We start from the raw sequence: 27,491 nt of genomic DNA on the forward strand, positions 1-27,491 counted from the left end.
ACAAGAGTGCCCCTCATCAGAGTCGCTACAGTCTCACAGAGAGCTTAACCTCATCAGTTGGCCACAAGAGTGCCCCTCATCAGAGTCGCTACAGTCTCACACAGAGAGCTTAACCTCATCAGTTGGCCACAAGAGTGCCCCTCATCAGAGTCGCTACAGTCTCACAGAGAGCTTAACCTCATCAGTTGGCCACAAGAGTGCCCCTCATCAGAGTCGCTACAGTCTCACAGAGAGCTTAACCTCATCAGTTGGCCACAAGAGTGCCCCTCATCAGAGTCGCTACAGTCTCACAGAGAGCTTAACCTCATCAGTTGGCCACAAGAGTGCCCCTCATCAGAGTCTCTACAGTCTCACAGAAAGCTTAACCTCATCAGTTGGCCACAAGAGTGCCCCTCATCAGAGTCGCTACAGTCTCACAGAGAGCTTAACCTCATCAGTTGGCCACAAGAGTGCCCCTCATCAGAGTCTCTACAGTCTCACAGAAAGCTTAACCTCATCAGTTGGCCACAAGAGTGCCCCTCATCAGAGTCTCTACAGTCTCACAGAGAGCTTAACCTCATCAGTTGGCCACAAGAGTGCCCCTCATCAGAGTCTCTACAGTCTCACAGAGAGCTTAACCTCATCAGTTGGCCACAAGAGTGCCCCTCATCAGAGTCGCAGAGAGGGCTGAACCTCATCAGTTGGCCACAAGAGTGCTGGTGTTTCTACACACTACTGGATAGCCCCACTCATGAGTGCCTCCGTGTCATCGTAGGTTGTGTGCTTCACCTCCATCAGGATCCGTATCATCATCTCCGGCAGCAGCACCTTCAGGAGGTAGTCCATGTACTGCAACAAGAGGGAGGCATGCAGTGTGTGGAGCTCTCTCACCATTACAGCTATGATATCTAATGACGGCACATGGCCAAACATGGTGAGGAGCTCTTACATGCAGTTTCTAATGTATACTACTCAAAAGAAGTTAAGGATCACCTGATTCTTTCATATTACAATAGTTAAACTCTCATGCCATGACAGATTAACATTACCAATATGAAAGAATTGGGTGATCCCTAACTTCTTTTGAGTAGTATATTACAGAAGACACTGTAAACAAAACAATGAAATTGTAGAACAAGAGTTAAATGAGCTCAAAACATCCATCTACAAACTTCCTATTGTTACCACTTAGATCTGAACAGGGTACTGGGACATGTACAAGGACAATAACCTCCTGACAAGAACTGCCACTTTGCAACAATTGATTGGTAATTACAGTGCTAAAAGAGTTCAAATCAGTGTATGGAGAGGAATCTGAAGCCAGGCATTAAAATGAGGTTGTTTACTCCGATACTATACCTCCCTGCATGACAATCTGACAACGCCTCCATAGCACAATGTAAGAGGTCGCGTCGGGTAAAAACATGTACAGTCCAGTCTTGAGCCTCGTTTTGTAAATTTCAGTCCCTACCATCCAAAGCAATATTATAGTATGGCTATATTTGTTTGCATTCAGAAATCCCTGATAATAACCATTTCCATGATGCAGAAATCAGATATGCTTGTCTGAATGCTTTCCTCGCTCATACCAAGAATGTAAAAGCCTTAACGCTGATTAGAAAGTTCATCTGATGTGACCTCTTCATGCAGAAAGTATCGTACTCGAGGAAAGATCTGATTTTATGAGATTGTACCTATATATATTTGTCTGACCTGGGCACTATTAATAAAGGAGTTTTAAGTGGGTTGTTTGCATATGACTATACAAATCATTCTGGCGTATATACCTTATGATGGCGTTTACAAAATATTGCCATTAGAGTTTCCATGACAGCATCCTGCTGAGGCTCAGAGAACATCCCGAGGTTTACCTGATAGTTGAGGTTCACTGGAACAAAACATGACACAATATATGATTACTGGAACATTGCCATGACTATCAGAACAAAGCCACCACAAACAGAACATTGCCACCACTACTGGAGTCAGTGAGTGAGTATGGTTTTAAACCGCTTTTAGCAATATTCCAGCAATATCACAGCGGGGGACACCAGAAACGGGCTTAACACATTGTACCCATGTCGGGAATCGAACTCGGGTCTTCGGCGTGACGAGCGAACGCTTTAACCACTAGGCTACCTGACCGCCCACCACTACTGGAACAATGCAACCACTACCGGAACAATGCCACCACTACCGGAACATTGCCACCACTACCAGAACATTGCCACCACTACCGGAACATTGCCACCACTACCAGAACATTGCCACCACTACCACAACATTGCCACCACTACCACAACATTGCCACCACTACCAGAACAATGCCACCACTACCCGAACAATGCCACCACTACCACAACATTGCCACATACTACCAGAACAATGTCACCACTACCACAACATTGCCACCACTACCACAACATTGCCACCACTACCACAACATTGCCACCACTACCACAACATTGCCACCACTACCAGAACATTGCCACCACTACAAGAACAAAGTCACCACTACCACAACAAACATTGCCACCACTACCGGAACATTGCCACCACTACCGGAACATTGCCACCACTACCACAACATTGCCACCACTACCACAACATTGCCACCACTATTGCCCCTATATTTGACCTGTAATATTGGATCCATGTTCCATCTTGTCAGGAAGTAGCATCAAGCAGCAAGCACTTACTATTGATGGGTTGGTTGAACTTTAAACCCCTTTGAACTGTCATATAACAACATGTCAGTGTGCCAGTGTAGGTTGACAATTTCTTCTTTGATAGGCATTTAGAAGTTGGAGTACTAAGTATAAGAATTTATGGATGAACAACTTCTTTATTACTAAGGTTGACAATGTTTTTCACTTTGGTGAACTTAGGAGAACAGGTTTTTAGCTGACAGATGAAACATAACTAGGGCAAACCTGGGATTTAAACAAACGACCAACAGATCCTGGCACAGCTAAGGGATACAACTCTGCCCAGCAAATTGTCTACCTCAAGGGAATATTTACATCTGGCTACATGTCTCGTGTACTTACACCTGGCTATTCCACCTCTCTTGTAGTCTTCATGTCTTCGGCACTGAATCTGCAAGCAAGAGACATATGTCAATACAAATTCCACCCCAGGGTCTTCAGAGACTGGAATGCATTTTTATCAAGTGCCATGTTGCACTCACAAAGATGTTTACGTGTGAAGTGTGCCACTGGGCACTCACAAAGATGTTTACATGTGAAGTGTGCCACAGGGCACTCACAAGGATGTTTACGTGTAAGTGTGTCACAGGGCACTCACAAAGATGTTTACGTGTGAAGTGTGCCACAGGGCACTCACAAAGATGTTTACATGTGAAGTGTGCCACAGGGCACTCACAAGGTTGTTTACGTGTAAGTGTGCCACAGGGCACTCACAAAGATGTTTACATGTGAAGTGTGCCACAGGGCACTCACAAGGTTGTTTACGTGTAAGTGTGCCACAGGGCACTCACAAAGATATTTACGTGTGAAGTGTACCACAGGGCACTCACACAGATGTCTATATGTGCCCTTTGTACTGAAGTTTGCCAACATGAGGAAATGCTTTTGTACCTCTTCATGTTCATTGAATTTTATTTCAGGATGAGCTAGATAGTTAAGAAAGTGTGCCGCCTCCTTCAACAATAATTATTGATAACACCCATTTCACAGTACCCATGTATTCAGCCTCGACACCTCACAGGAAAATGATCATCACCTGGCCTGTGAAGATGGATCGGAGATAGCCCTCGCTGGCAAACACCATCATCTGAATGTGGGACTCTCTCAGCTCCGACTCGGTCCTGAAACCAACAGGTGCAACATGGAACAGACTGTGAGGAACACATAACTGTTGGTATCTGTGCATTGAACATGGAACAGACTGTGAGGAACACATAACTATTGGTATCTGTGCATTGAACATGGAACAGACTGTGAGGAACACATAACTATAGGTATCTGTACATTGAACATGGAACAGACTGTGAGGAACACATAACTATAGGTATCTGTACATGGAACATGGAACAGACTGTGAGGAACACATTACTGTTGATATCTGTGCATTGAACATGGAACAGACTGTGAGGAACACATTACTGTTGATATCTGTGCATTGAACATGGAACAGACTGCGAGGAACACATAACTATTGGTATCTGTGCATTGAACATGGAACAGACTGTGAGGAACACATAACGGTTGGTATCTGTGCATTGAACATGGAGGAACACATAACTATAGGTATCTGTGCATTGAACATGGAACAGACTGTGAGGAACACATAACTATAGGTATCTGTGCATTGAACATGGAACAGACTGTGAGGAACACATAACTATAGGTATCTGTACATTGAACATGGAACAGACTGTGAGGAACACATTACTGTTGATATCTGTGCATTGAACATGGAACAGACTGTGAGGAACACATTACTGTTGATATCTGTGCATTGAACATGGAACAGACTGCGAGGAACACATAACTATTGGTATCTGTGCATTGAACATGGAACAGACTGTGAGGAACACATAACTATTGGTATCTGTGCATGGAACATGGAACAGACTGCGAGGAACACATAACTATTGGTATCTGTGCATTGAACATGGAACAGACTGCGAGGAACACATAACTATTGGTATCTGTGCATTGAACATGGAACAGACTGGTATATGTATGTGGAGCAAGGAGGGAAGCACGCTTTGTACCTGACTCGAACAGACTGTGAGGAACACATAACGGTTGGTATCTGTGCATTGAACATGGAGGAACACATAACTATAGGTATCTGTGCATTGAACATGGAACAGACTGTGAGGAACACATAACTGTTGGTATCTGTGCATTGAACATGGAACAGACTGTGAGGAACACATAACTATAGGTATCTGTGCATGGAACATCGAACAGACTGTAAGGAACACATAACTATAGGTATCTGTGCATGGAACATGGAACAGACTGCGAGGAACACATAACTATTGGTATCTGTGCATTGAACATGGAACAGACTGCGAGGAACACATAACTATAGGTATCTGAGCACGGAACCTGGAACAGACTGCGAGAAACACATAACTGTTGGTATCTGTGCATTGAACATGGAACAGACTGTGAGGAACACATAACCATTGGTATCTGAGCATGGAACCTGGAACAGACTGGTATATGTATGTGGAGCAAGGAGGGAAGCACGCTTTGTACCTGACTCGACTCAGCTCCTGTCTCAGGTCCTCTGTGAGGATCATGGGATGCCTTGGGAGTTCCTCCAGCACCTCGATCAGATCACAGTCGATGGTATCACAGTCAATCACTTCCTTCTCAACTTCTTGGGGACTGTCCTTCTCTTTCATCAACAGCGCCAAGGATTTTCTCCAGCTTCGGTCTCGCTTCTTCAAAGTTATCTGCGGCAAGACTTCACAATCTATTTTATCGGACACAGTACCCTCCATTTCCACGTTTCTGTTTCTCTTGGTACAGCCTTCATCACCATTTCCTTCTGCCACCACTCTTCCTGACTTCACATCGGGAGTATCGGGGTCAAACTCATGTATAAAACTTGCTGATGGTAAGGTCTCATTCGAGCCTACAGTAAGCCTTCTTTGAATGAAATCCATTCTCAAATGTTTAAACCCTGAACCTTTAAATATAGGTTCAGATCTTGAGTGAGGAATGTGATCTGTAACAGACACTTGAACTTGTTCACTCTGTAAAGAAATCTCTGGCATCATACAACAATCACTACCCTCCGAGTCATATGTTACGTCATATTGTGGACGTGGTGGACTACACACAGGCTTACAGATTGCAGAGTCCATCTTCTCCTTTGCAGTATGATATTCAGATTCAGCTTTCTTCAGTTCAGTGATGTTTACTTCATCCTCTGTTTCTTCATCACAGTGTTCCATAAACATGTCCTCCGAGCCATATGATCGGTTACCATGGTTACTTGAATTGATCTGAACATTGTCGTTGTCACCACACACAGATGTCACTTTGCATTTCTTATGGGAATCTTCTGAAAACAAATCCAGGTTTTTGTAACTTTCTGATCTTGTACACATTTCTATTTCTGAGCAGTCTTTTGGTTCTGTAGCGTTTGCTTTAATTCTGTCAATAATTTCACGTCTTGGATCTGGTTGAGTATTATTATCATCCACAGTTGGACAATCTGCTTCAGGTAAATCTCCGAAGAATGACATTCTGCTGAATTCACTGTCACCTGTAACATTGTCCTCCAGACTACCTCCAGCACACTCTAAAGGGATTCCTGGCTTCAAAATGTCTTTCAGCGTCTTCATTTTCTTAGCTTTCTTCGACAATTTGGGTCCGCTTCGCTTGATTCTGGAAAGAGCAAAAACTATATATATATATATATATATATATATATATATATATATATATATATATATATATATATCACAAAGAAATCAGCCAAGGGACAAAGTATGAAAGGGCCATTATGTGTAAAACAGAATCTGCAGGATTTAAAGAATGAGTAGACTGTAGCAATAGTAATGTTTGTTTGTTGTTTAATGCCTCAATCAGCTAACATTCCAGCTATATGATGGCGACTGTAATTGAGTCTGGACCAGACAATCTAGTGATTGACATCATGAGCACTGATCGACACAATTGGGATTGATGACATGCATCAACCAAATCAGCAAGCCTGACCACCCGATCCCGCAAGTCGGCTTTTACGACAAGCATAGTCGCCTTTTACGGCAAGCATGGGTTGCTGAAAACCTATTCTACCCCGGATCTTCACGGGTCAGCAATAGTAGTGAATGAGAATTTGATGCTGTAATTCCACACATTTTAGTCCCCAAATTTCAACATTGAATAACAATAAGTTAATGCCCGAGAATATTAACTGATCCGGAAGCCTGCACCCATTCCTCAGTTCTCATTGCTCCCCATCAGTCAGCATTCTGGGGAGACTAGGTCTCCAGCAAATTGTCATATGAGTCAGATATTGACATATTGCTTAGGTTCGTTGACCTTGTGTCATTGTATCCCAATGGTGTTGGATGTTGCTAATAGCATTAGTCACTGGATTGTCTGGTCATGACTATTTTTATACCCAAATATTGCTGAGTGTGGCATTACCAACAACCCACGTTTATGACAAGCACGAGATCCTGGGAATCTATATTGACCCTAGAGGGTTTATTCCCTTAATTAAAACGATGAAAATAACACAACCTTTCAACCCAGTTTTCTAAAGATCACCCACTGACTAATCCTCAACCCTGATTCTTCCTAACATGCAGTAGCATACATGCTTTTTAGTTTTCTCTTGCGTGTGTCGGAGGGCAGGGCTGTTGCCACATCATCCTGGCCTGTGGTGCATGCTGGGGGGGACCTAGGGCCACCTGGTGTTGAAGCACTGGACTGTGATGACTTGGCTGGTGTGCCGCCAGGGGGGACAACTCTGTGGAAGTAGCTGCTGATGCTGACTTTCTGTGGCTGTTGACTGCTGCTGCTGCTGCACTCCGTCGACATCGCAGACAGGATCTGAACAAACCACATCTCACTTAAACAAGGGGCTCCAGGTCACAACTGAATATGGATTAATCCACATGGTCAGTTCAAGTGATCCAATGTTAAAGAAAACATTTGAGTAGTCCAAATCAAAGGCATTAATTGTTCCTGATGCACAAAACTCGGTCCTGAGTGAAACATCCCCCCCACCCCCCACCCCCCACCATGCCATGAGCCATGCTGTAACTGACCTGGGCCATGCTGTAACTGACCCTGGGCCATGCTGTGACTGACCTGGGCCATGCTGTGACTGACCTGGGCCATGCTGTAACTGACCTGGGCCATGCTGTAACTGACCTGGGCCATGCTGTAACTGACCTAGGCCATGCTGTGACTGACCCTGGGCCATGCTGTAACTGACCTAGGCCATGCTGTGACTGACCCTGGGCCATGCTGTAACTGACCTGGGCCATGCTGCTCTAACTGACCTGGGCCATGCTGTAACTGACCTGGGCCATGCTGTGACTGACCCTGGGCCATGCTGTAACTGACCTGGGCCATGCTGCTCTAACTGACCTGGGCCATGCTGCTCTAACTGACCTGGGCCATGCTGTAACTGACCTAGGCAATGCTGTGACTGACCCTGGGCCATGCTGTTACTGACCTGGGCCATGCTGCTCTAACTGACCTGGGCCATGCTGCTCTAACTGACCTGGGCCATGCTGTAACTGACCTAGGCCATGCTGCTCTAACTGACCTGGGCCATGCTGTAACTGACCTGGGCCATGCTGTAACTGACCTGGGCCATGCTGTAACTGACCTGGGCCATGCTGCTGTGACTGGACTTCTCCTTCAGTAGACAGCTGTACACAACCAGCTTCTCATGGTGCAGACTGAGGCTGCGGTATCCGGACGTCCAAGCTGCAGTCAAAAGAAACACGGGTGTGTGACAGGGCTATGTCTGTATGACCAGGGTGTGACAGGTATATGTCTGTATGACCGGATGTGACAGGGATATGTCTGTATGACCACAGTGTGACAGGGCTATGTCTGTATGGCCAGGGTGTGACAGGGCTATGTCTGTACGACCAGGGTGTGACAGGGCTATGTCTGTATGACCGGGGTGTGACAGGGATATGTCTGTATGACCAGGTTGTGACAGGGATATGTTTGTATGACCAGGGTGTGAGAGGGCTATGTTTGTATGACCGGGCTATGTCTGTATGACCAGGTTGTGACAGGGATATGTCTGTATGACCGTGGTGTGACAGGGATATGTCTGTATGACCAGGGTGTGACAGGGATATGTTTGTATGACCAGGGTGTGACAGGGCTATGTCTGTATGACCAGGGTGTGACAGGGCTATGTCTGTATGACCAGGGTGTGACAGGGCTATGTCTGTATGACTGGGGTGTGACAGGTATATGTCTGTATGACTGTTGTGACAGGGCTATGTCTGTATGACCAGGGTGTGACAGGGATATGTTTGTATGACCAGGGTGTGACAGGGCTATGTCTGTATGACCAGGGTGTGACAGGGCTATGTCTGTATGACCAGGGTGTGACAGGGCTATGTCTGTATGCCCGGCATGTGACAGGGCTATGTCTGTATGACCACGAGTGACAGGGCTATGTCTGTATGACCACGGTGTGACAGGGCTATGTCTGTATGCCCGGCGTGTGACAGGGCTATGTCTGTATGACCAGGGTGTGACAGGGCTATGTCTGTATGACCACGGTGTGACAGGGCTATGTCTGTATGCCCGGCGTGTGACAGGGCTATGTCTGTATGACCAGGGTGTGACAGGGCTATGTCTGTATGACCAGGGTGTGACAGGGCTATGTCTGTATGACCGGCGTGTGACAGGGCTATGTCTGTATGACCGGGGTGTGACAGGGATATGTCTGTATGACCAGGGTGTGACAGGGCTATGTCTGTATGACAGGGGTGTGACAGGGCTATGTTTGTATGACCAGGGTGTGACAGGGCTATGTCTGTATGACCAGGGTGTGACAGGGCTATGTCTGTATGACCGGCGTGTGACAGGGCTATGTCTGTATGACCGGGGTGTGACAGGGCTATGTCTGTATGACCAGGGTGTGACAGGGCTATGTTTGTATGACCAGGGTGTGACAGGGCTATGTCTGTATGACCAGGGTGTGACAGGGCTATGTCTGTATGACAGGGGTGTGACAGGGCTATGTCTGTATGACCAGGGTGTGACAGGGCTATGTCTGTTTGACCAGGGTGTGACAGGGCTATGTTTGTATGACCAGGGTGTGACAGGGCTATGTCTGTATGACCAGGATGTGACAGGGCTATGTCTGTATGACCAGGGTGTGACAGGGCTATGTTTGTATGACTAGGGTGTGACAGGGATATGTCTGTATGACCGGGGTGTGACAGGGATATAATTGTATGACCAGGGTGTGACAGGGCTATGTCTGTATGACCAGGGTGTGACAGGGCTATTTCTGTATGACCGGGGTGTGACAGGGCTATGTCTGTATGACCGGGGTGTGACAGGGCTATGTCTGTATGACCAGGGTGTGACAGGGATATGTCTGTATGACCGGGGTATGACAGGGCTATGTCTGTATGACAGGGGTGTGACAGGTATATGTCTGTATGACCAGGGTGTGACAGGGCTATGTCTGTGTGACCACGGTGTGACAGGGCTATGTCTGTATGCCCAGGGTGTGACAGGGATATGTTTGTATGCCCAGGGTGTGACAGGGATATGTTTGTATGACCGGGGTGTGACAGGGCTATGTCTGTATGACCAGGGTGTGACAGGGCTATGTCTGTATGACAGGGATGTGACAGGGCTATGTCTGTATGACCAGGGTGTGACAGGGCTATGTCTGTATGACCAGGGTGTGACAGGGATATGTTTGTATGACCGGGGTGTGACAGGGCTATGTCTGTATGACCAGGGTGTGACAGGGCTATGTTTGTATGCCCAGGGTGTGACAGGGATATGTTTGTATGACCGGGGTGTGACAGGGCTATGTTTGTATGCCCAGGGTGTGACAGGGATATGTTTGTATGACCGGGGTGTGACAGGGCTATGTCTGTATGACCAGGGTGTGGGACGGGTGTATAATGGGTGTGTTGTGGGTGTACTACGGGTGTGTCATGGGTGTAAGACATGTGTGTCATGGGTATGACGGGTTTGTGACGGGTGTGTGACGGGTGTGTGACAGGTGTGTGACGGGTGTGTGACAGGTGTGTGACAGTGTATGACAGGTGTGTGACGGATGTATGACAGGTGTGTGACGGGTGTGTGACAGGTGTGACACAGTGTATGACAGGTGTGTGACGGATGTATGACAGGTGTGTGATGGGTGTGTGACAGGTGTGTGACAGTGTATGACAGGTGTGTGACGGGTGTGTGACAGGTGTATGATGGGTGTGTGACAGGTGTATGATGGGTGTGTTGTGGGTGTATGACGGGTGTGTGATGGGTGTATGATTGGTGTGTGATGGTGAACAACAGGTGTATGACGGGTGTGTGACGGGTTATGAGGGGTGTGTGACGTGTGTGTGATTAGTGTACGACAGGTGTATGAAGGGTGTATGACAGGTGTGTGATGGGTGTACGACGGGTACGTGATGGGTGTACGACGGGTGTGTCATGGGTGTACGACAGGTGTATGATGGGTGTGTGACGGGTGTACGACAGATGTGTGATGGGCAGGGGTCCGGAAACCGTCATATGAGCCGGACATGTCCGACTGGGAATCTCAAATGTCCAGTTTAAAATATTGCTTACTGAACAAATTTTGACCGGACATGATCAACAGTTAGGACTGAGCAGTTTCTGTCTGCAGTTGTAACACAATAAAGATTATCTACACTGACAAGCTTTGTTTTTTTTTATTGCTGTAAATACATCGTACCTACATGATAGTCCAATCGGTCAATCACTGTAATAGGCAATAAACTGAGTTGACACTGATTAATCGAGGATTAATTACTGAGAACATCTTGTTAATTTGAGTGAAAGGTGTCTACAACTGTACAAATACCTTGCTTCATCGATGTACCTCATTATCCTCACAATGCTACGATATGTAACCTCAGACAAGAAGCGACAGCGTGACGACAGCCAGTCACCGATGCAGATCAGTCGAGCGGATCTGCCAAACCCTCAAAGTCTGGACGATCATTTTGTAAGTCGTGGCTAACGACTTTCACTTGGTTGACATACAATGAGGATTTGCAGATTTTATTGTTTTCAGTAGCTAGTCGTATATTGAATCTTGATTGACCGCCATTTTGCTTTCTGTGACGATCATATTTTTTTATGGTCAATAATTAAGTACAGATGAAAAACGTATTCAAATAACTATTGCTATCAACGATATTTTAGCATTTGTGATTAAATTTTTACAAACTTGTAGAGGTTATGAATTCTCTGATGATATCCTCCTTGAGGCACTTATTGCATTTTCCAGGCTGCAGAAAATCTACATGACATGTTGTAACTATTTTGTTCCTAATAAAATATTACCACACTAAAAAACAAGTTCGGTAGGCGAATACTGACTCTGTCCTGGTGAAAGATGGTCAGCTCGGGATCGGCGGACATTGCGTGAATGCGTCAAGGAACGCCGCCTTCCAGCTCAACAGACGATAGATCCCGAAAGGAAGGACCGGACAGCCAATCAACGATTGACAAGTCCCAAGGGGGACTGATCCGCCAGACAGTCGGTCGGATCCTGTCCACACCTGCTAGAAAGCGCTGCACTAAAGGGTGCGCACCCAGAAGTGCCCCGTTGATAGGTACGTGAAAGGCTGCAATAGCCGTGGAGTACCCCCTGACTGTCGATGCGGCCAAGCCGTCATCCAGTCGCGACTGGAGGAACTCCAGGACAGCTACTAGATCTGCAGAAAAGGGATCTGCAACCCCCCTATCGACACACCATCGCGCATAGCAGGCCCATCTATCCTCATACTGAACATTTGTCGAATCCTTCCGCGAAGCCAGTATTGTGTCTGGAGGCGATTCCTGACAGTGGCCAAGCCACCCACTGAATCCTGGAATTCGGGTGGAGGGCCCCGTTCTGGGATAGGAGGTCTGGTCGTAAAGGTAATAGAACAGGAGGCTGAGCCAGAAACCTGAGAATTACGGGAAACCAACTCTGCGCCGACCAAAGAGGTGCAAGTAGCACAAGTAGTCACGCAGGCTGAGTGCCTAGCTGAGATGGGACCCTGGAAATCAGAGGAACTGGTGGGAAGGCCCACAGAACTCCGTCCGTCCAATCTAGCTGGAAGGCGTCCGGTGCCACCAACCTCGGGTCGGGGACTCGGAAGCAGAACGTTGGTATCTGGTGGTTCCCCAGACGCAAACAGATCCACCTGGAATGACCTGTACAACCAGGAGATAACCCCGAATATCCCCGGGTCGAGCCTCCACTTGTGAGGAGCGACGATCCGGCGAGACAGAGCGTCCGCGTGGACGTTGTCTACCCCCGGGAGATAAACAGGTATCACCCTGATGTCGTGAGTATCGCACCACAGGAGGAACTGCCACGTCTCTTGGAGGAGTGACGTAGCCACCGTTCCCCCCCTGCTTCTGGATGTAAGTCATCGCCGTTTGGTTGTCCATCTCTAGACGAACCACATGGCTCCGAAGCATATCCTAGAAGCGTTGGAACACCTACCTGACCGCTCTCAGTTCCAGCACATTGATGTGCAGTGAGATCACTTGCTGGGACCATAGTCCCGATGCAGTGTGGTCGTTCAGAACGCCTCCCCAGCCGGAGAGTGACGCATCTGTTTGAACGGTGAGAGACGAAGTGTCGGGGGGGGGGGCCCTGGGACAGATTCCCGTCCTCGGTCCACAACTGAAGGTGTGTAATGAGCCATGTCGGGGTCTCGAGTATCGTCTCGAGGTCCTCCGAGCTTGCCAATATCTGGCGCAACGCTTGTTGAATGGGTCAATTTCTTAAGCGCGCTTGCCAAACCACATCCACTGTCGCCGCCATGTTGCCTAGCAACTGGAGCCAAGTACGAGCAGTGTGCCTGTTGGAGATAAGGAACTGTAAGGTTACGCTCCTGACCTTGGCAATGCGGTCTTGAGTTAGGGAGACAATCCCTCTCTCTGTGTTGAAATTCGCCCCCAAGAAAGTCAGATTCTGAGCTGGGGTCAGATCCGACTTCTTTAAGTTGACTATGCACCCGAGCGTAATCAGAATGTCTAACACCTCTTGTGTAGCAATGTGGCTCATGTGGTGAGATAGTGCACGTAGTAACCAGTCGTCGAGGTACGGGTGACATAATGCCCTTTCGATCTGGCCACTTGGGCAGGAATCAACATCAGCTTGGTGAACACCCTCGGGGCCGTAGAAATCCCGAAGGGTAGAACCCGGAACTGATAACACCTCCCGTCGAAAGAAAACCTTAGGTATTTCTTGAACTCGGGGTGTATGGGTACGTGGAGGTAGGCATCTTTGAGGTCTATTGACGTCAGCCATTACCCTGTCTCTACAGCGGAGATCACTGCGCGCAGTGTCTCCATCTTGAAGGCTGGTACCTCTATTATTTTGTTCAGCCGTCTCAAGTTGAGAATGGGCCTGAACCCTCCGCCTTTTTTGGTGACAAGGAAATACGCCGAGTAAAAACCCTCGTTTTCCTGTCCCAAGGGTACTGGTTCTATAGCTGCCTTCTGTAGAAGCGCTACGACCTCGGCCCTTAGTATTTCTGCCTTCTCTGGGATGACCGTTTGCGGGGCTTACTAGGCACTTCCAACAAGGCTTTTGAATCCTTGATGGAGGCGTAGAGCTCCGCGGCCTCCCGAACTACCTGCTGCGCCCCTGGGAAAAGGGTAGAACCCAAGGGGAGCGCCAGTAGCTCTTTGCGTGTGGATGCTGAATACTTAGATACAGACATCCATAGCCTGCACATGCCCATAATTGCGCACATCATTTGGGAGGCACAACTACATAGAGTGTCCATCGCCAAATGACTGTGGACCTCAGTGAGTTGCCTGGCTAACTCCGATGAGTCGCCCTGGCCCTCCCCCACCAGCTCCCTCTGCACCGCAGAAAGGTACGCTGAGTGGACCGTAATCCGAAGCTGTTGGCCGGCGTTACAGAACTGCTCCTCGAAGCAGACGTAAGCCGCCTTCAGCTCGGTGCCACAGAATGGGAAGAGAGGCAATCGCCGGCCCTGCTTGGCCTTAGCCAAAGTGGGGGTCGAAGACCCCCCCAGGGTCTCTGAGGTCCAGACGCATTCGTCGACCGAAGGCACCTCGAAATCCCAGGCCTCTGCCATAGGGTTACGTTTACTAAGTTCGGGGAAGTCGTACTTTTTTCGGTTACCCGACAACAGAGGATCGATGACCTCATGCGCCAACGATGACAGAATACTGAGTCGCACCTGGGGCAGCTTGCAAGGCGCAACTCGGAAGGCGGAACTCAGACGAGTCCGACTCGGAAGCAGGGGCAGCCTACTGCGGCAGTACCTGGACAATTTTGTCCCGTACGTGTCGCAGAGAGGAAGCGAAGGAAAACCCTGCAGGGGTCTCCGAGCCTTCCTCTCCCTCCTACATCGACTCCTCATCCCTAGTCTCCGAGCCGAAGGTTAACTCCGACTCCTCGACCAGGGAGGAAGTAGACGGTATCGGGAGCGGACGCTCGAAGGCCTGCGACCTCCGTTCCCCTGGCTGTCCCCGGCCTGAAGCCAAATCCCGGTCCCGAGGTGCTGGGGGTTCGAAAGAACCCACCTGACCACTGAGCACGGAACCACAGGTTGAAGCCTCGGCCTCCGAGAAGGCCTCTGGCTCCGCCTGGGAAACAGGCGCGGAGGAAGTGAACGGGCCGGCGCCCGCTACCCCTCCGCTGGAGAGCGATCTCAATCCCGAGCCCAAGCCCGGTCTCGAGTCGTCCCCGAGGCCAAGCGGCCTGCCACGGCCGACGCCGGGCATTCCACAAGGCCCCGAGGCCACGTCCGACACCCGATATTCGGGAAGCCCCACCCTTAACTCCTCGCGGAGCTGGGACTTGACCTCCTCTAACATGGATGTCATCTGCGCCCTCAAGGGGAAAGAAATATCAGCCAGATTGACAGAAGGTGCAGGTGTGGGTGACTGATCTACAGGAACCCTACTAGCCTGATACCCCAACTTTTTAGGCTCCTTATTACTGGAGACCGAAGATGAAGACACGGGACCGTTGCCCTTATTACCCTTACCCTCCTTACCCCCTTTACTTTTGGAAGGGGGGGGGGGACTGACTTATCCCTTATATCTGCCCCCACCTCAAGTAGTGCAACAAGTCCGCATGGCGATTCTTGGACGCCTTGGGGGTGAAGCTTAGGCAGATGGGGCAAGCTTGGTCATCATGACCTAGTTCCGCCAGACAACGAATACACTTGTCGTGATTGTCCTGTGTGGGGATACTGGCTTCACAGCCTGAACACAATTTGAAGGCCTGTAAGAGACCGTAATTTATTTGAGCTGGTGTGCATGTATGTTTCATGTATAAGTGCAAGAGATATAACAGAAACATACATTAAGGTTCTACTACACCAAATCAGTACCAGTTTGGAGAGTGCGGTTTTCGTAGGGAGCCTTCAGTGCAGATCGAGAGATTTCTGCAGGCTGTGATTGGAGGATATTCTGTAAGATTTTTATGTCTTTCAAATGTACATCCATCCAGTTATTAAAACTGACCATGTTTTTCTATATTTAGTACTGTCTTTTTCAACATGATGACTTATGCTGAATGTGACCACAGCTATTTTCAAGTAGGTGACATTTGGTGCGAAACTGGGGGTGGTGTGTTTAGCTTACGGTACTCGGAAAAGGAGCTGGCTAAGCTAGTCATTTTTATTTTTTTTATTGCTGCTCTAAGGCCAAACTGTGCACACACGTACAGGTAATAGCTGTTGAATGCTTAGTTATTTAAAAAAAAATCATAACGTTACTATAGAAGTCTATGGGAAAACATTTGGTTGTGTGTAACCTGTAGGGTGAGTGCACATTTCAGTAATTCATACTTTACATGCTTTTCTGTTTATATTTCACCATGGATACACCATGGAGGCAAATTTAAAAATAATGACAGTAAAGTTGGGGGCATTTTGGGTTGAATGGAGCATTTGGATGGGCTGGAAATGAATGTTGCTTCGTATTGTGGTCGAACTCAGCACGAACCCCCCAGGGTACCTCTGTCCAACAAGCCCTCCTCCTGCCTTCTGAATTTGACAACAAATTAGGATAAAGTCACCACTGCCACAACAATTTCTGCCTTGTGTCAATCGCTTGCCAGTCAAGTTACGCGATGCCGTTATCTTGAGTATGAAGCATGTACACTGCTGACAGCAGAATATGTCAAACATCCCCTTATTTATAGTAAACAATGTAACATACCAATATGTCTTTCTGTTAGGTGCTCTTGTGTGAATGAATGATGCTATTTTTCTATTAAGTTTCTTAAAACAGACTTATTTTTCACTCATATGACTTTCAAATAATTATTTTGTCCCCTCAAGAACTGACTCCTGGCTGTTATATCCAAACTGGTTTGCCATTTGATACTGTCTGAACATTTTTTTTCTGCTTTTCACATGCCTGATGTTGACTGGGGAGGTATATGTGCACTCATGCAGAAGAAGTAGGAGTTTCGACATCAAATTTGGCATTTGGAGAAGCTGATCCGAAGTCCGGTGTTGGCAGTGTGTGATCGACAACCCTTGTTTTGCCTCGCTGCGCTTTATTACCTTGTAGAAGTTGTGGAACTTGGACATGTAGGTACAGTAAGTACATTTAAGAACCCCAGTCCACTTGAGGCCCCTCTGTTGCTCACTATCAAGTGCCATAATAAGATCACCCTCATGCACTAGACATTTCTGACAGTGCTCCCTTAATGCCTCACTGTGCAGTTTTTTAGTTTGCAAACATGAAGTAAGGGCTATACACCAGTCCCAGAACCTGCTTAGATGAAAATAATATCCACTGGCTCTTTTGGAATGTAACATTATGGTTCTGAAATCATCTGTAAAGAATGTGATAGTGTTCGACAAAACTAAATTATCTCCCGTTTAGTAAAATGCATTGTATCTTTCAATCCCCTATAAACCCATAAATTATTGGAGAGAAACACTATTTTAAGCTGGTATTGCATGACACTGTTAATTGTGAATAAAAAGAATTACATTTATGTCAGGATAAGCTGTACATTTTAAAAATTATATGGAATTTTAACTTTGTTTCATTGAAACTGGCAAATAACTGAAATAAGCAAGTTTAGCCACCTTGAAACATTAAACAGTAAGAATGTTTGATGTCCTGTGAGTATTTTAAAGTCTTAACTAAATAAATCAATAGAGTTAAGTGTAATTTCCTTCCATGTTGTGGTTTCAAAAAGCTTTTTTCTACTTGAGGGTCCATTTCAATTTCTCGGCTTTAATAGGCGGTATGGTTCACTGGTCAGTGTTTGAGATTGCTGTTAACAATGCACCCCTTTACTTCCTATTTTCTGGTAAAGTTCATTATCCAGCCTTACATATATGATGACTTTAAAGCTGCTTAATGTGTCCCTTGCTTATTGTTGGCCTGAATTCCATGCTCTCTGTCCAATTTTGAGATTTTGTTCTGATTCCTTTCCATGTGTACTTATGTCACCAGCCTATATCATAGATGATTATACTTTTGATTTTTGGAGTATATGAAAGCACAAACATTTGTGATAGCCCCTCCATAGATGATTTACCAAATGCTGACAGCCATTTGAGTGTTTAATTATATAAACAATGGATGGTGTAAGTTCGAGCAATCTCAAACAATATCAATCGCATCATGTCATGAGTGTCAAAACCATATTCCATGAATGTAGCAGACTCTGCTATGTTCTGATGATGTCAGCAAAGGAAGGCAAACAACAGACCACTACTCAATTTTTAATATATATTGTAACTGGTTTTGAGGTTTAAGGATTTGTTCAATTTTTTTAGTCGAAAAAATATTTTAGGGTGATATGATCTATGCAGCCTCAATCATTTATAGAATTGACCCCTGACCACCATCTTTTATGAAATATAAATGAACTTCCATGGTCAGTGCATGAAGGTAAAAACTTCTTTATTAATACAGAAATACCTTTTGTAAAACATTGATGAAGTGTACATCATTAAACTCTCACAACTCTTTCTGTGCATCAAAACTATGTATTCTGGTGCCATATAGACATGCTGGATAGGAACAAGTAGTGAAGTTTAATCCAATTTCCATTTCTTTTCTGAGAAGCTACATATATATATACAATATATAAATCACAGATTTGACAAGTGCAAATATATTCTGATTTGTCTACAGGTTCTACTACACCAAATCAGTACCAGTTTGGAGAGTGCGGTTTTCGTAGGGAGCCTTCAGTGCAGATCGAGAGATATCTGCAGGCTGTGATTGGAGGATATTCTGTAAGATTTTTATGTCTTTCAAATGTACATCCATCCAGTTATTAAAACTGACCATGTTTTTCTATATTTAGTACTGTCTTTTTCAACATGATGACTTATGCTGAATGTGACCACAGCTATTTTCAAGTAGGTGACATTTGGTGCGAAACTGGGGGTGGTGTGTTTAGCTTCCGGTACTCGGAAAAGGAGCTGGCTAAGCTAGTCATTTTTATTTTTTTTATTGCTGCTCTAAGGCCAAACTGTGCACACTCGTACAGGTAATAGCTGTTGAATGCTTAGTTATTTAAAAAAAAATCATAACGTTACTATAGAAGTCTATGGGAAAACATTTGGTTGTGTGTAACCTTAAGGCGTAATTTAATATACGATATAATATATATACATTATTAAGGAGCTAGTAAGTTCTTTTATAAAATACAAGCCTCGACGGAGAAAGCCTGAGTTAAAAAAAAATTTATTGAGACGTTAAAGGTCTCTTATAATTTAGAACTTCAGGTCATAATAGGAAATATGTAGTTTACAATGTAATGATAATGAACAACCATGTCATTTTTATAAACGATCATGAGTTAAAGTATCAATAACGATGATGACTACCAAGCGGCGGCCATTACGATTGAATGGACGTGCCACGTACGCAGGGACGACGAATTTACTACATCAAACTTAAAGGAAATGCGAGGTGTTACGCCTTTGCAAAAGAAAAGGGAATTTACCACACATACAGTTTGTTCAGCCATGTCTTCAACTCTTGTGATTGTTCAATCGATTGGTTGACAGAAAAAATTATCTGAGCTCTCTCATGTACGTCTTGACTTGACAGATGACATGTGGAAAGTGATTTTGGTGTGAGTTGCTCCCCTTGGCGTGTGGCGCCAAATAGGGTGAGGCCCTGTTTGGGTGGTCGTACATCATACACAAAAAACATTGTTTTTTTAGTGTGGTAATATTTTATTAGGAACAAAATAGTAGATTTTCTGCAGCCTGGAAAATGCAATAAGTGCCCCAAGGAGGATTTAATCAGAAAGAGAATATCTGTCTTGTTTTTAAATAATCTTTAGTTAAAAAAAACACTTATCCCGTGAGGTCACGTGATAACCAAATATGGGATAATAGTCTCGATCCAAATGTTACAACGCGTACACTTGAGCAGATATAATTCATGAATATTAATTAGACCTTTCACTACGTTAACAGATCGTTATTATAACAGAAACAAACGTATGTTTTCCATGTATATCTAAAATGATATTATTTGTTATTAATTGTTCGGTGAATTAAACAATTTAAATTGAAATAATTCATCATATTATGAATATGTAACAACTTGTAATGTGTGTCAAAAGTCATACTAAAATACGCTATTTGAAGGGGGTGTGGCCTAAATGCAAATGTCCAATTGGGATTTTAAATTTTCCGGAACCAGGGTATGACAGGGCTATGTCTGAATGACCAGGGTGTGACAGGGCTATGTCTGTATGACCGGGGTGTGACAGGGCTATGTCTGTATGACCGGGGTGTGACAGGGCTATGTCTGTATGACCAGGGTGTGACAGGGATATGTTTGTATGACCACGGTGTGACAGGGCTATGTCTGTATGACCGGGGTGTGACAGGGCTATGTCTGTATGACCGGGGTGTGACAGGGATATGTTTGTATGACCACAGTGTGACAGGGCTATGTCTGTATGACCGGGCTGTGACAGGGCTATGTCTGTATGACCGGGGTGTGACAGGGCTATGTCTGTATGACCAGGGTGTGACAGGGCTATGTCTGTATGACCACGGTGTGACAGGGCTATGTCTGTATGCCTGGGGTGTGACAGGGATATGTCTGTATGACCACGGTGTGACAGGGCTATGTCTGTATGACCAGGGTGTGACAGGGCTATGTCTGTATGACCAGGGTGTGACTGGGATATGTCTGTATGACCAGGGTGTGACAGGGCTATGTCTGTATGACCGGGTCGTGACAGGGATACGTCTGTATGACCAGGGTGTGACAGGGCTATGTCTGTATGACCAGGGTGTGACAGGGCTATGTCTGTATGACCAGGGTGTGACAGGGCTATGTCTGTATGACCGGGGTGTGACAGGGATACGTCTGTATGACCAGGGTGTGACAGGGCTATGTCTGTATAACCAGGGTGTGACAGGGCTATGTCTGTATGACCAGGGTGTGACAGGGATATGTCTGTATGACCGCGGTGTGACAGGGCTATGTCTGTATGACCAGGGTGTGACAGGGATATGTCTGTATGACCAGGGTGTGACAGGGATATGTCTGTATGACCAGGGTGTGACAGGGCTATGTCTGTATGACCAGGGTGTGACAGGACTATGTCTGTATGACAGGGATGTGACAGGGCCATGTCTGTATGACAGGGGTGTGACAGGGATATGTCTGTATGACCAGGGTGTGACAGGGCTATGTCTGTATGACCAGGGTGTGACAGGGCTATGTCTGTATGACAGGGGTGTGACAGGTATATGTCTGTATGACCAGGGTGTGACAGGGCTATGTCTGTGTGACCACGGTGTGACAGGGCTATGTCTGTATGCCCAGGATGTGACAGGGATATGTTTGTATGCCCAGGGTGTGACAGGGATATGTTTGTATGCCTGGGGTGTGACAGGGCTATGTCTGTATGACAGGGATGTGACAGGGCTATGTCTGTATGACCAGGGTGTGACAGGGCTATGTCTGTATGCCCAGGGTGTGACAGGGATATGTTTGTATGACCGGGGTGTGACAGGGCTATGTCTGTATGACCAGGGTGTGGGACGGGGATATGTCTGTATGCCCAGGGTGTGACAGGGATATGTTTGTATGCCCAGGGTGTGACAGGGATATGTTTGTATGCCTGGGGTGTGACAGGGCTATGTCTGTATGACAGGGATGTGACAGGGCTATGTCTGTATGACCAGGGTGTGACAGGGCTATGTCTGTATGCCCAGGGTGTGACAGGGCTATGTCTGTATGACCGGGGTGTGACAGGGCTATGTCTGTATGACCGGGGTGTGACAGGGCTATGTCTGTATGACCGGGGTGTGACAGGGCTATGTTTGTATGCCCAGGGTGTGACAGGGATATGTTTGTATGACCGGGGTGTGACAGGGCTATGTTTGTATGCCCAGGGTGTGACAGGGATATGTTTGTATGACCGGGGTGTGACAGGGCTATGTCTGTATGACCAGGGTGTGACAGGGCTATGTCTGTATGACCGGGGTGTGACAGGGCTATGTCTGTATGACCGGGGTGTGACAGGGCTATGTCTGTATGACCGGGGTGTGACAGGGCTATGTTTGTATGCCCAGGGTGTGACAGGGATATGTTTGTATGACCGGGGTGTGACAGGGCTATGTTTGTATGCCCAGGGTGTGACAGGGATATGTTTGTATGACCGGGGTGTGACAGGGATATGTCTGTATGACCAGGGTGTGACAGGGATATGTTTGTATGACCAGGGTGTGACAGGGATATGTTTGTATGACCAGGGTGTGACAGGGATATGTTTGTATGACCAGGGTGTGACAGGGCTATGTCTGTATGACCGGGGTGTGACAGGGCTATGTCTGTATGACCAGGGTGTGGGACGGGTGTATAATGGGTGTGTTGTGGGTGTACTACGGGTGTGTCATGGGTGTAAGACATGTGTGTCATGGGTATGACGGGTGTGTGACGGGTGTGTGACGGGTGTGTGACAGGTGTGTGACGGGTGTGTGTCATGGGTATGACGGGTGTGTGACGGGTGTGTGACGGGTGTGTGATATATGTATGACGGGTGTGTGACGGGTGTGTGACAGGTGTATGACAGGTGTGTGACAGTGTATGACAGGTGTGTGACGGATGTATGACGGGTGTGTGACAGTTTATGACGGGTGTGTGACGGATGTACGACGGGTGTTTGACAATGTCATACTGACCCTGCTGCTCTTCCTCACTATCGCTGGTGTAAAGTGGCTGAGATATCGGCAGAAGGCAGGTCTCATATTCCGGCTTAGCTCGAAAATCATATCCAAGGCGGACTGTAGGCCCTAACAGCAGGAACATGGATAAATCATCATCATCATTACAAGGTGGACATTGGTGGAAAACTCAGTTAACTCCCTTTCCCTGGGCTGATGTTTGGTATATAGTCAGCTGTCTACTTTTATACTCAACTATGTTGTTATGATTTGGTTTGGTTTGTTGTTTTATGCCGCACTCAGCAATATTCCAGCTATATGACAGTGGTCTGTAAATAATCAAATCTGGACCAGACAATCCAGTGATCGATATCATGAGCATCGGTCCACGCAATTGGGATTGATGACATGCATCAACCAAGTCAGCAACCCTGACCACCCGATCCCGTTAGTCGCCTTTTACGGCAAGCATGGGTTGCTGAAGACCTATTTTAACCCGGATCTTCACGGGTCATGTTGTTATGAAGCTATGCACAGAGTACCTGCCATGCCCGTCATGTAAAGCACCAGTCAATCACTAACTCATGTACAGTAGTAAAGAGAGGACAGCATATGTTGTGGTGTCACATCATTTGATAAAAATGCAATCTGACAATTATATCCTTAAGACCACCACTTTACCCTTGGGTCAATATCTGGCAGTAATTTCGGAGAAGAAAAGGCCATTTACACTGAAAGCATAGAGTGGGTATAACTTAACCTTTACCAATTCACAAAACTCTCAGCTGTTCCAGTAAACATAACAGTCCCATTTCCTATGAGAAGGGTGAGTGAGTGAGTGAGTGAGTTGGGTTTAACGCCACTTTTAACAGTATTCCAGTTACATTGCGGCGTTAATGAGAAGGGAGTTAGCATTTCATGCAAAGACAGAAGTAGTCCATTTCCCACTATTTCTGAAATCCTTCCACCAGCAATAGGTATCCTGAACCATTTGGACTTCAAATTGTTGCCGTGGCAACTGCATCGGCTTTCACTCTGCCAAATTGTAAGCATGCTGGATGTGACAATGGTATGACAACAGACACCTCAGCCTACCTGTCATGATATTCGACTTGACCATGTCTTTTTTTATTTCATGTTTTTTCAACTTCACTCTTTCAAAAATTGGTCCCCGCAACAACTGCAAAATCTCCTGAAACATGCAATTATGACATTTTGTAAGGGGTATAAAAATTACTTACAATTCAGTGTTTGAAATCAAAGAGGGGCACGGACGCCTGGAGCTTTACTGCTGTTATCATGGTAATATTTGAACCTAGATACATGTACAATATTCATTTGCTATTACTAAAAATTTCATCTTGTACTGACCTTACTAGGTATTTGCTAAACATGCTAAAGCATTGACTGTTTAATACTGTGTGTTTGTGTGCATGTGAGCATGTGTGTGCGTGTTTGCATGCATGTGAAACTGCTTCAAGACACAGAAGAAGAAGATGAACAATTACATTTCTTTTTCACAATTGTTAAGTGGAAGAAAATTTATTATCCCAGTATTATCTCGGAAGGATATATTGTTTTTCAAAATATGCTAGCCTGCCCCACAAAGGGTATCAGCTCTCACATCAACAAATAAGCATGGAATTTCTTAAACATGTTAAACAAATTATGAAATGAAAATCAAACTCCAATGAAAACAATGAAACTGAACTGCCCCACCTGGAAATGTCTGTCTTCAAAGTGCCAGGACAAGTCGGTATTCTCCGAGGACATCGGGTGTACCTCCACCTGTAGAGCTTTCCATTTCTGCACCTGTTTCCAAAACATGCACAGCTCATTTCACAGTGAGTGAATCAAGTTTGAATCAACACATAATGTGCAACTTTCACATGCTTCAGGAGTTTAAAAACAAGATTTTAACAAATGTCGAACAGAATACCATTAATCAACATGGTGAGATGCGATGAAATGGGGTTTGATGTCGCGTTCAAGATTGTTGCACTTATATAGCGACATATATGCATGTGTGTGTGTTTGTGGCTGCTTGTACTAGCCGATTTTATGGTGTTTTATAGTGTAGTTTATCATGCCGCAGTATAACATGAATACCCCACACAGGGTTCAGATGGCCGTTGGTCACCGGTCATAGACCGGTAACATTTCTATTTGACCGATGGCTTGTTTAAGTTTCCGGACTTTTGAGTTTTGACCAATAGATATGCTAAGCAAGGTGTCACATGTGTCATAATTTCATGATTAAAAAATAAATAGTAAGGATTATTCCTACTTACGGTATTGATTTTAATGACCAATGAAAATTGAAATGCTCTCAAAGTTTCGTGTCAATCGAGAGAATGTACAGCACACATATTGTCATGTTTTCAATCAGAGCTTTCAGCATCATATATGCCTTTATTATTCATGACACAATACTATTATCGTCGGATCATAGGTTTTCGAACATCATAGGTTTTTGGACTTAATACGTTTTCTATCCTGAATACTTGCACTATCACGAGGGGTGAGCGTCACACAGAAATTGTAAATAGTAAGATTGCTTGTTTAAGATAAAATTGTCTTTTATAAGTGAATGAGATGTTCATGTGATTGGCGAGAAAACTATGATCGTAAAGAGGTGTTGAATTGCTAAGGATTGTCATGCAGTATTTCTTGCCCATTCCAGTGTGGATATGATATGGATATCTATAGATTAGGCCCTATATTCTGGAAAGGACTAATTTGGGGTATTCTTTACATATTTCTCATCATGAATAGATAATAGATAGTTTGTTTGTTGCTATATATGATGTTTGCCTGTAATTAATCTGGGCCAGAAAACCCAGTGATCGATATTGCAAATAATGTGTACGGTTCACATCGTCCAGATACGATGACACGTAGCCAAGACACTCGATTGGGTCCTAGAGTCAAGGTCCTGTCTCGACTGTAGGACCCCCATCGTGGCTCTCTGCTGGATGACATGGAATCAACCAAGTTGACGAGCCTAAACACCAGGGAGCCATTGTACAACTGGGTGGATTGACGCTCATGATATCAATCACTGGATTGTCTGGACCAGACTCGATTATTTACACAGACCACTGTCATATAGCTGGAATATTGCCGAGTGCGGCGTTAAACAACAAACAAACAAAGCGATCTTAGTGCTAAGATGATCGTAACTCAGATACCTTAACATAGACTTACGACAGTCGTAGCGCTAAGCGGTTTCGTACAACGGCACCCGGAACAACTTCTTACGACTAGGATAGATTGATAGGGACACCCGGAATCCACATGTGGAATAGATAGACAGAGTCCATTTGTTCTTTTCCATGTGACTTTAGAACGGGGGGGGGGGGGGGGGGGGGAATATATGCTGCACATTCTTCAATGTGCACGTGACGGCGCTTGTAGTGTCACCAGCTGGTAATGACGGTGCACAATCAGCTATGGTAAGAACGTTACTGTAGGGGGATTCGTTTTCACAAATGTACAGGAAAAAATCTCCCTTTTCCGTAGAGTAAGCCTACCCTGACATAAGTTGTGAAATATCGCTGTCGTCGCACCGACATTGTTGTCTGTGTGCTTGAGTTTGTAACGTGACTTGTTCCCGCGAGAACGCGATCCGGAAGTAGCCGCCTCGGATGTGATAAACCGGACACAGTCGTAAAATTATTAAACCGGTGCCGATGTTATTTAACTACCTGTGATATTTGTACCTAGTAAGCGTTATCGAATTATTATATTATTTCAGTTATCTGTAAAGCGGCCTAGCAAGTCGCAGAGTCAAAACATTTATTCGCCTCGTGTGACAATCGTAGGTTTCTGGGGCCTATTTACTTTTCAGTTTTCACAAGCCTTGTAATTACTGAAATGTTTTTAAAATCAAGTGTACATGTTTTGCTTTCCTAGGGCGTGGCTAAGAGTAACACAAGTGTAGGCACCAACTTGAATACCGTAAATATATAAGTAACACAACAAAGTACAACTTCTAGTACGTTTCTAGTACAAAGTGAGTCACCTTATCGCCAGCACACAAAGTCTAACACTCAGCCACAGGGGCTTCCACAGAAATGAAAGTCCGACAACTGGTAGTCTAGATCATGTACTTTGAGTACCCCTCTGACAAGTGTAAATTGGCACGGCTCCCAAGGTCGAAAGCTCTGAACACACAATACCTTTTAGAAAGATGTCACAAATGTCATATTTGGGATTACACTTTCTTAGTAAAGTACAAATTATAGTACTTTGCGGGGTTGAGTCCCACCTGGGATTCAAACCCTCAGTCCCAGAGTGAGGCACCTATTCGCCAGCACACAAAGTCAGCAGATGGGTAACAGGAATGCTTCAGTAGTATAGTGACATCCAGCCACAAAACATACATTTAAAAAAAATATGAAGATATATTTTTTTAGAAAATATAAGTGTCGGCACATGCCCATTGTGCAGTCATTCAGACAGATCTGAAACAATCTTGTATTTCATTAAAGAGTGACAAAACTTATATAGATTTATCAACAATTTGAACCTGACACCATGGCACACAGTACATGCAGCGTTTGGAACGGATCCTATCTACTGTAAGCTGTGATTACAAAATACAGGGGGGCACGGGTGGCCCAGTCGTCTAAGGTGCCGCGATTCGCTGTGC

General features: G+C 45.6%; 1 protein-coding gene across 4 annotated transcripts; it reads right to left on the reverse strand.

The window, feature by feature from the left end:
- LOC124141964 lies at positions 1-26,482 on the reverse strand. 4 transcript variants are annotated; one of them, XM_048403053.1, is made up of 11 exons: positions 26,371-26,482; positions 24,557-24,649; positions 23,933-24,029; positions 22,856-22,957; positions 8,320-8,420; positions 7,297-7,532; positions 5,217-6,356; positions 3,724-3,808; positions 3,030-3,078; positions 1,767-1,867; positions 1-828 (listed from the first exon to the last, which is right to left on the reverse strand). In XM_048403053.1, exons 1-11 carry the CDS (start codon positions 26,410-26,412, stop codon positions 712-714), a joined length of 2,163 nt encoding a protein of 720 aa, XP_048259010.1. In that variant the 5' UTR covers positions 26,413-26,482; the 3' UTR covers positions 1-711. The 4 variants fall into 4 exon arrangements, 3 of the variants coding, with proteins under 3 accessions (XP_048259010.1, XP_046366127.1, XP_046366126.1); XM_046510171.2 differs by having other exon boundaries at positions 1,851-1,867; positions 22,856-22,966; XM_046510170.2 differs by having other exon boundaries at positions 22,856-22,966.
- Positions 26,483-27,491: the final 1,009 nt, after the last annotated feature.

This window comes from Haliotis rufescens, unplaced genomic scaffold (genome assembly GCF_023055435.1).
Source record: "Haliotis rufescens isolate VD_foot unplaced genomic scaffold, xgHalRufe1.0.p SCAF_3, whole genome shotgun sequence".
Taxonomy (NCBI): Eukaryota; Metazoa; Mollusca; class Gastropoda; order Lepetellida; family Haliotidae; genus Haliotis; species Haliotis rufescens.